Below are 11,319 nucleotides of genomic sequence, written 5' to 3' on the forward strand. Positions count from 1 at the left end.
TTATGATAAGCAAAGTTGGATGTAACGAGCAGTGAAGTGAGTCTGACCCGGGTTTCGTCCTATCTCGGACTCGGCTACAGGATGTACCAGCATCTCAGAGTCCATTGAATCGGATCAGTTTCAGCTTCAGTTTGGAAAGAACAGGAGGCTCGACGGCCTGTGTTAATCCTCACAATCATGGTCTCTCAACTGATCCAAATTTCTGATGAAACAGTCGACAGACGAAGTTCCGTAAATTTGTGACATGTTTCAATATAACAATATTCAATAAGAATTAGACAACGTGAAGTCTATACCATCACATATTTTGAATGGATTCCATTTGAATATTCGTTTTCTGTGTTCTTTGGGGGAAAACCTAAACTATGCAGCCTGTTTATTAATGGTTCCTAACACTTGTTTATACCTACATTATTTACCAATGTGATGAATTGAGAGATGTATTATTATATTATATTCACCAATCACAGACATCAATATTCTCAGCCATTTTGAGATTGAGTGTAATTATGTTCTTTTGATTGTGAATTGAAGCACTCTTACAGATTTGGGAACATACCGTGTTATGATGGCACTGGACGGCCGTTTCGTTCTATTGTGGGACTTCTCAGAAGTGCGCATTCACGACTTCGCCTCGCAAGATTCCAACCCAAGACCTAACAGTCTCGTGTCAGAGCACTTAACCGATAGACCACTGAGCTGGCCGGCATTCGATGGTGTTTATGTATTACTTCAACCAATCAAACCGAATTACCTTGTTTTGGTATGAAATTGAACTGTTTTAACTATTCTTAATCATTTGCCTACCTCAGTATGAACGTATTTTTCTATGGGTTCCTAGTTTTATAGTAACTGGATTTTAAACATCTGGACCCAACAGAACTGAACAGATTACAAATTTTCATTCAACGTCTAAAATCCTTCTAAACCGCTTTAGTTACTTTTTCGTTAACCGCTAGTAGGTCTTCATTGTATTTTACAGAGTATAAAGGGAATTATAAAGAATATTTTTTATAAAAGGGATGATATCAACCGAACACCCGAATGGTTATAGCATATCCATTAATCGTTCAAATATTTGCTTTCCAGGTTTTCAGTAGTGACCTAACATTGATCGACTCATGATCTCAATCAATACTTAACAATCTCCGAAACCCCATAGCCTAATCATATTTTATGTCTCCATTTGAAGAACAAAACTTTATGATCATTAGCACAAGTTGTAACAGAAGATTGAGATAAGCAATATCCTTAATATTGAGGTGATGAAAAATAGTTTTAGTTCAAGATAAGGGTGTTGGATGTATTGTAGTTTATAAGCTGGTTGGTTTAGTTGTGAAGCTTTCGTTTTTCTCCTGAACAATATCATTAGTACTTACTTTAAAGACAAGTTACCTATAAGAATTGCTCCACAACTGACTAACAGCTTATTTTGTTTGTCTGTGATTCTGCTGGTTGTTGTTTATAACTGTGTAGTCGTTGCTGTATGTTTATTTTAGCTATTTTTATTCCTGATCTGAACTCTGACCCTGCGGTTGTTGATCTCTTTCGTTCTTGGCTGATAAATTCGGTTCAATCCAGACAACCTAACAGTTATGAACAACAATCGACAGAATCCCAGATAAACAGAACAAGCTATTAGTTAACTGTGGTGTAATTCTTATCGCTCATTTGCCTTTGAAGTAAGTGCTAATGGTGTTGTTCAGAAGAACAATGAATGCTCCCTAACTAAAATAACAATAATAATATTATTATTATTAGTTGTTATTATTAATACTATTATTGCTTACTTACTTACTTACGCCCTGTTACCCCTCGTCGAGGAGCATAGGCCGCTCACCAGCATTCTCCATCCATCTCTGTCCTGAGCCTTCCTTTCCAGTTCTTTCCAGTTGTTATTCATCCTTTTCATATCGGCTTCTATTTCCCGGCGTAGTGTGTTCTTTGGCCTTCCTCTTTTCCGCTTTCCTTCCGGATTCCAAGTTAGGGATTGAGTCGTGATGCACATTGGTGATTTCCTTAGTGTATGTCCGATCCACTTTCAATGTCTTTTCTTGATTTCCTCTTCAGCTGGAAGCTGGATTGTCCTCTCCCACAGAAGGCTGTTGCTAATAGTATTAGGCCAATGAATGTTGAGTATTTTGCGTAGACAACGGTTTATAAATACTTGTACCTTCCTGATGATGGTCGTAGTAGTTCTCCACGTTTCAGAACTTTACTTTACTAGAGTAATTTATCAGAAAACCTGTTGATTGTTCAAATGAACCATCTAAGCGCCTGATTTAACGTGAAATAAAGAGTTGCTTTTGATAGTCGCCTATTTCCCCTTTACTAAATTACATATCCTTTTAATTGACACTTTAGTATCATAACTTTTTCAATTCAATAACCATTACACTAGAGTCATTAGCTCGAACCATCCAAGATTGGTTCATTGCTTTGTCAAAGCTTATCATTTAGGACCTTAATAAACCACCTTCGTCACTTCGCAGTAAGATTTCCAAATTTACTTGGATTAGGTCATTTAATAACGCTTAGAAAATATCTAATACTCATCCTGAAATCGTTTAAAATTCTTCTCTTTTTTTGATATCGACTCATAGCCTGCTCGGTCAATACCATTTAAATAGAATAAAAGAACATACATAGTGAGAATTTGATTTAGAATAGCACTTGCATCCAGCAGTTATCAGGTGGGTGCACTTTCTGAGAATCTTCGTCTTCTTATATTACACTATTGAAATTTATCAAGGGGACTGATTACTTTAAATCTCAATTCACAACTATACAAAGACATCATCCTTCGCGAAAAACAAAAAAATTCACTGTAGAATTAAACTTTTAATCGTAAAATCTCTTCTATTGTAAACAAATTTTTCCTTCATAACTTACAAAATATTACTAAACATTATAAATTAACAATTTCAAATATTCATTCATGATTATGTACAATCCAAAATAATCAAAATCAGAATGTTTTTAGTTAAACGATTTTAACTACTTACAAATGTGTAAGTAGTGTCGTAATGAAAAGATAAAAAATACGTAGTGAAAAATATTTCAATGAATCCATAAAAGTGTCATAATTATAATAAATGAAATTAAAATTGTTGAAACTTTCAAATTATTTACATGATTACAACCATTCCAATCATTACAATAGCAAAAACGTTTAAAATCCATATTTTCATCACTAAATAATCCCATAGCAGTTTCAACTAAAGTTTTCCCTTTTAGAACTCCTAATAAATAATGTTGATAATCACGAGAATTAACACAATAACCATGACGACGAAGTTGTGGCATATCTAAACGATATTGTGTATTCATTATTAGGTCACTTAAACAACCACGAGTTACAGTAGTTTGATCTATATAGAATAGAAAGAAATGAATAGAATGATAATACATAGTTTTGAAGAAAAATGATGGTCAAAGTACATGAAATTAGATCCTGTTTATTCAAGTAATTAAAAAATTTATCAGAAAGGGGTTTTGTAGAGATTTTAGTAGTGTTATATAGTTGAGATCATGAGTCAATTGAATCAGTAACAAGTGGAGTTCAACCAGGTCTGTTGTAGAGATATCAACTCACTGAAGACATTGGTGAATGGATGCTCAAACATAGTGGATTGATTGAAGTTAGACATTGATACCGTTGGATGTCGGCAAGTTCAGTGGACTATCGGTTAAGAGCTCGCGCGCGAGACTAATAGGTCATTGATTCGAATCTTGCGATGTGGGATCGTGGATGCACACTTCTGAGGATTCCCACAATAGGATGAAACGGCCGTCTATCATGAATATGTATATTTTTTCAAAAAGATATCTATCTTTAAATGAATATGATTATCAGAATAGAGGTTTATGCAGATCGTAGTAATTTCAATAATTAAATTCATGAGTTGATGAAAGCTTGACCATCATTGAATACCTGGAAGCGCTGAAGTGCCGTTTTGAATGATGAATGGTTGCGCAAAATCATGGATTGATCGAAGTTAGACATTGACACCGTCAGATGTCTGCTCAGTGGTCTAGAGGTTAAGCATTCGCGCGTGAGATCGAAGGTCCTGGGTTCAATTTCCTTTGATGCACGATCATAAATGTGCACTGTTCAAGAGTTCCATACTAGAACAAAATGACCATCCAGTGCTTCCAGGTTTTTATTGGTCATCTAGCTTCAATCGACTCATGAATTTAACTATTTAAATAAATAGTTGTAATTTGATTGAACTATTAAGATAAGTTGATAAATTGATAATAAACGCTATCAGTCTTCATGGAAGTTTATGTTTGGATAGATTGTAAGAATATTAGATGATCAGTAGCTGAAATCTAGAGTTCAAGGAATACTACGACTAGATTGAGTGTGACGGACTCAATAATAATTAAACTATAATCAAAATAAACCATATCCTCATCAAGATTTTCTGAACGTATAAAGTTTCAATCACTGCAACCAAGTTATGTGCCATTTTTTAACTATGAACCTGAAATCACCTTTACTTGAAAACGGTGTTTGAAATCAACGTTAGTCTGCTTTCTAAGCAATTGTACTCACCTTCAGATATTCAATACACATTTTATGTCGTTACTAATATACCTATCAATATAATTGCTAGATTTATACATTCCTAGACAAACATTATAAGCAATGATGAATAGTGGCTAGGAGTGGAATCCAGGATGCACGTTTCGTCCTATTTGGGACTCGTCAGTTGGATGTACCTGCATCTCAGAGTTGATGTTCACTCTGGTACTCAAACTCAGTACCTTTCTCTTCAAACACCATCACATTATCCACTCAGATACCTACTGAGTCCTGATAGCCACTAGATTGTGCGATAAGGTGAAGTTTAAATTCATTTAGTATTGTTTGTTTGAATCTTCCCATTGATGTTTAAGACTTTCAAAATGCTTTCATTACTTTAAACCTTCTAGGATATAGTTTAGTTTACTGATAGCTTTATTACTTTTTGACACTGGGATGTATAAACGTGGTTAATAAATGAAACTGATGAATCTTTAAGCAAACATCACAGATGTGTCCCACGTTCACAGCCATATTTGGCTTGATCTTGTATAAATATTATTTTATATTATATGGTACGATGTGGTCTGTCTGTCTGGTAATATAAACCGAGTATGCTGAAATTAATGATTCACATAACAGAAGCTGTAATTTGGTGTTTTTGGACTCATTTGGAAGGGCTAGGCGGACAAGGGACTAATAAGAATGTTAGACTGATCATACTGGTCGAATGTCATTGATTTGGCACAGTGTTAAGATTAGAAAAGTCGTATTCTGATTGGCTGATAATTCGCGTGATAAAAGCCGGATATAAGATCATAACAAATTGGATACGGCCTTCTTTCTTTTATAAAGTCATAACAAATTGGCGACCAGGATGGGATACAATAATCAATAGACTGAATATGATTTAGGGACAGTAAATCGTATAATAATAATAATAATCCATAAACCAAAATGAAGCTTATAATAAGATGAATATAGATATAAATAGATCAAATGTAGCCACTGAATAGTTATACAATAAGAATATATATAGAATAATCGTCCATTAATAGGTCCTGGAAGTAACCCGTACTTATGTCTTCACTAGGATATAACAGTTTCTAAACAACTACTTGACCTTATTGTCTACTTTATCATCCAGTAACACAATTAAGCATATAGTTTAGCCGATCAAATTCAATTATCACCTTACAGTTATGCGATGCAATACGAGGCCGACCTATGGACGGTATTGAGCAAGCTCATAGCACCCATCCGAAGGTGAAAAATACAGGTAATTTCATTGATCTCAGTTTAAAGACCTTTGAAGGAATTACACTGCAAAGAACTGATACTATACATGATCTTACCCCAGAGAGCCAAGAAGCGATTTATAATTATATTACTTACCTTTTAATTGAAACATTCATCTACTTAAATCCTGAATAGAAAATTTACCTATTTGGTCAGAATCAAAACTACCCATTTGTTAAGTATGAAAGTAGATGAATCATTCAAGTGTTAATTACTTATTTTTAACATTGAATTATTAGTTATCATCATTATCAGAAAGGGTTTTGTAGAGATTTCAGTATTTTCATAGTTGAAAGCATGAGTTAATTGAAGCTAGATGGTGGATGCGCACTTCTGAGGAGTCCTACAATAGGACGAAACAGCCGTCCAGTACTTGCAAGTTTATTATCAGTCTAAAGCTTGAAGTAAATATACCACACAGTGAGTGCATGCCCTGTTTAATATATATGAATGTGATAAGACCGCCAATCAGAGAGGACCGATTTATCGATTGGAACACATGGAAACCACATGAGGAGTCTTGAGTACTTATCAGTTCGGCTTCTACATAGCCCAGCTAGTTGAGTCCAGAACACCAATAACAGCCTTTGCAGTATGAATCATTATTCTCAAACATACTGGGTTAATATACCAAACAAACTGACCACATCGTACCATAAAATAAGAAACAGCATTTGTACAAGATTTAGCCAAATATGGCTGTGAATAGGGGGAACAGTAATTAATAGACTGGGGATAACTCAGGAATGGTAAATCGTACAGTAATGATCTGTGGGTCAAAATAAAGCTTATAATAAGAGAGACATGAATATGGATACTTCAGTTACTTAACAATTATGCAACAGGAAATATACATATCATATTGGTCCATAAATAGTCCTCAAAGTTACCATTCATAATTCTCCATGGGATATAATAGATTAATAACAAACGGCTGTCCAGTGCTTCCAGGTTTTCCTTGGTGGTCTAGCTTCAATTGATTCATGCTTTCAACAAATTACTTAACATAATAATGTTATCAATCATATGCTAAATAACTAATTATAGAAAGTTTAGTTTGAAAGACACACATGAACTAAGAGAACTGAAAGCGGAGAAGAATGTTGAATCTTAATGTTTTAGGAATGATTTTATATCTATACCATTAGAGATGATTCCAAGTTATCGTTTGTGGTTTAGAACTCGTGATAAGGACTATTGTGTCGATGGTAAGCAGGTAGTCTGTACTTTCCAACACTCTTCAAGCTAATAATGGATCTTTTACTGGATTGGTTTCACGTCCTAATTTACTAGTTCTTAAGTTTTATGTAACAAACTCTTCATCTAGGTAGAGCATTATACACTGAAATAAACATACATCCTATTCAATTTAGTCAACAAAGTATTCCAATCTCATCAAATGTTATGTCATTTCTTTAACTATCATACTACATCTGATATCTTCATTATTCAGTTGGTTGTTGCATCATTAGCGAATAACTCTTAGATGAACTTTATGATGAAGCTTTAGTAATCTGCTAAAGCCCTTCAGTATAACACGGTTTATTACATAACAAGATAATAAGTTACAAAAGTGTGGAAAGATTATCTGAACAAAGAATTAAATGAATGGTAACTTCCAAGAATTACATATATATGTATATACTTATATAACTCCGCCTGTAGCTCTTCTAGAATTACTGCGGGTCCTAAGCCCAGGTAAAGGAGGAGGGTTTGGGCATGGGGTTAGCGACCCCATCCCGTAGAAAAGCTAACTCGCTAAAAAAACGTTAACCAAAAAAAATAATTCATATACTCATATCGTATGATTACTAAGCAAGTGGATGATATATATTTATATTCCTTTTAGCATAAGTTCCCATTTGACCCAATAACTACTGTTATACGATTTACTATTCTCGATCTATTACTTATAGTTTTCCATACTCATAACCACCTTCGGCATAATCTTGTATAATCATTATTTAGCATTCGTATGGTGTAATGAAATCTGGTCTGTATATAGACAGATCACCTATATATTAAATCTACGATTCATGTATCGGACGATGATATATGTTCTACACTGAATGGAATGAGTTAGGCGAGAAGCTAGCATATCAAAGACTAATAAGGATTCAAACTTGACCCAAGGAACTTAGTACTATTTGATGCATTATTGTTTTAGCACAGTGACACGATCAAAGAAGTCTATATTCTGATTGGTGATTCTACCACATAATATTTGACAGGCCATAGAACATAACGCAATCAATAATCATTCAGAAGGGAGATTTTGTGGAGATTTCATTATTTTTCATAGTTGAAATCACGAGTCAATTAAAGCTAGACCACCATGGAAAACCTGAAAGCACTGGATGGCCGTTTCCTCTTATTATGGGACTCCTTAGCAGTGTGCATCCACGATCCCGCACTCGCGAGATTCGGACCCAGGACCTATCAGTCTCGTGCCAGAGCACTTAACCTCTAGACCACTGAGCTTACCGGCATCCAATGGTGTTAATGTCTAACTTCAACCAATCCACGAAGTTTGAGCAACCGTTCACCAATTGTCTTCATTCACTTCTATTCATCACATCATATCATTGTATTATCTTTAAATATACAGTTCTATCTGATAGTACTTTATGAAAGTTTGCATCCATATATACAAGTTCTATGTTAATAAAGCACAAATAAGTAAACAAACATTCTTCTTAAACATACCTTGAACTTTTTCAATTAATTTTACACAATAATTTTCAATTAATGTTCGACCAGAACATTTCTTCCAATGAATTAATCTTACATCAATTGGATCACCACAACCTGATTGAGCACTTGTACAAGAATAACAATACAATTCAGCTGATATTAATTCTAAGATAATCAAAAAAAAGAATATATGAATAAAACAATTGAAACATGCAAATATAAAAATTCTTTGGAGGGAATCATTCAAAAATCACTCAGTCAGTCAGTCAGCTACAACGTAGGACCATGCACGTATATGCATCGGTCCAAGTTGCCATACCTCATTAGCACAACAAGATGAACACCGAATTCATAGAAGTAATTAATTATTTAGTGGTGGTATTATATTAAAGATAGGTTGCATTTAAGTATATAGTACGGGAAGGAAGACAGATATGAAGCAATTTTAATCTCACGGTTTAAGGGAAGATAATGAGTGCATACACCTACACCATTGTGATTGATTTTGAGCCATTTCACCCTAGAGTCTCCAATTATTGGCTACGATAGTCACGTGGACCCCAACCAACTAGTCTGCATCTAACAACACGGCTCAGACTACAAAATAGTGACTTCAAGGACTGATGCTACGCTTTCGTTCGGCCGCCCCTAGCTTTCTTCCAACCATCCTCTACACTAGTCATTACAGCGCGCCGTGGTAATCGGTGTTCAGGTATACGTACCACGTGGCCTAACCATCTCAGTCGATGAAGATTCATGACCTCATCAACTAATTTACCATCATACCCTAATACTCTGTGCCACTAATCTTAGTAGAATAACGTTGTGTACAATATTAAGTAATATGACTTTGTTCTAGCTATGCAAATCAAAATATCAACGCTACAGTGAAGGTAAGAGTTAACGCAATAAATGAAAGTATCACAAACACACTTCAATTAAAACTTTACTGTCACAATTTAACTTGACTCAGTACCCCAAACAATTGGGAAGATAAAAAAGTCAACATTTCATCCGTCTTCTAGGCGACAATAATACATGGAGAAAAAGTGGATATTTATACAATTTCAAGGGTGTTTTAGACAGCCAGTCATTCAAAATTAAAATTTTACGATGCTCATTTCGACGGTCAGCCAGTCATAATCAACATTAAGTCCGATAAAGGTGTATTGAAAACTAAGTTTGAGTGACATATTAACGTAGTGAGATGAAATCAACAAGGTATCCGGCAAAAGATTCTAAAAGGTAGTACTATTAGTAACAATGAGAAGAGACATATATCGAAAGTTCGAGTAATAAATAATATGAGGTTATGGTATAGCTCGTGACTTAAAGGAAGATAAGGAGTAAACATATCTATGCACATTCCAAAATGTTTTTGGATAAATCACTGCTGATAAACCTTCGGCTGTAATTAATATAGATATGAAAATGATTGAATTATTACAAACTATTTTTAACCTAATTGCTTTGAAATAAAATGCTGACAAGTCACAGAGATATTATCGCGCACCGTGGTCTCCTTAAATAATGAATCAACATTGATATTAAGGCACCAAAAAAAGAAGTTAACTGAAACAAGTTACTTTTCCTCATTCATGGAGTAGATTGGCCTTAAAATTATCACACAAATAATGTTATTGACAAATTCACGGAAAAACTATAATATGTTAAGAAACTGAACAAAGACGGTTTTTAGTTTATCTTAGAAGTGCAAATGGATTATTATTACCCAGTATAAAATACTGTTGTGAAATCATGAATTTGATTAAGTAGACAGTTTATTTCTTTACAACAGTGTTGTGCTTGGATGAACAGTTATTTCGTTAAAAAAACATATAATTTAGGCAACAGGATTATATTTTCTCTGATGACTATGCATATCAGGACATATGTTATACATATTCCGCCATCACCTATGTCTCTATGTTATACCGAATATTGTGTGAAAAAGCTCTAAAACAACAAATAACAGTAAAAAGCTAATGGCGGTTAATGGCATAACTTGATGTTCATCTTAAAAGTTAATCTGTTTTCAATTGTTCAAACTGCTGTCCACAGTAGTTTATGACTAGAGGTTTAAAAAAGACAACCTAAAACCAGTTGAAGTGTGAATTGTGGTAATGAATTTCTTTCTTCATTTTAAGTATTGCTTTATTCTTTAACTTTTTAAGTTCGCTTTATTCAGGTACTGCTCATAGTGTTCTTGCTGTCTTGAGATTTTTTCTCGTCCCTTTTCTTGTAGCGAGCTGGAAGAAATCTTCTAAATTGAAACTTTAGACTTTACACTGGGTCTACCTCTACCTCTGACTAAACTGTTAGTCCATTCAAAAGTGTACGAAGACAATTAATCCATTAGCTTCTGACAACAGAACTGCAGACTTAATAGGCAGTAAAGTTGTCCATTACCCTACACATTATTCATGTTTAATCTATGACCTTTCTGATTAATAACAGAATAATAAACCTAACAAAAGCTATGACAAATACAGTTGAAGAAATCTTGCTTTTTAAAAAGTCACTCGGCTACAATTATTGATCTTAACCTCTCTGGCAGTCCTATATTGCCAATTCTTAATTTTATCATGTACCTTAGATATTTTAATTTACTTTCTTGTTTGTTTCAGTATCGTTTACCTAGCCCCATTGATTATTGATTTTAGTAATATCTAGATTTCCATTTCTTATAATTTTTTTTTTTTTTTTTGTTTTTAAGTTTTTTTATTTTTTTTTTTTATTCTTTATTTTTTCTTTTTTTTTCTTATATTTTTTCTTTTTTTTTTTTTTTTTTTTTT

General features: G+C 33.9%; 1 protein-coding gene across 1 annotated transcript in view; it reads right to left on the reverse strand.

Moving 5' to 3' along the window:
* The window catches only part of Smp_168560 (steroid dehydrogenase, putative), a gene marked incomplete at its 5' end in the record, with an annotated part of 16,296 nt that overhangs the window by 3,864 nt on the left and 1,113 nt on the right, over window positions 1-11,319 (reverse strand). Inside the window, 2 exons of the mRNA XM_018791336.1 lie at window positions 3,133-3,371; window positions 8,537-8,689. Of these exons, the coding sequence (XP_018645475.1) occupies window positions 3,133-3,371; window positions 8,537-8,689 (392 nt within the window). The remainder of the gene's footprint in view (window positions 1-3,132; window positions 3,372-8,536; window positions 8,690-11,319) is intronic.

The sequence above is a fragment of the Schistosoma mansoni genome (genome assembly GCF_000237925.1).
Source record: "Schistosoma mansoni, WGS project CABG00000000 data, chromosome 3 unplaced supercontig 0083, strain Puerto Rico, whole genome shotgun sequence".
Classification (NCBI taxonomy): Eukaryota; Metazoa; Platyhelminthes; class Trematoda; order Strigeidida; family Schistosomatidae; genus Schistosoma; species Schistosoma mansoni.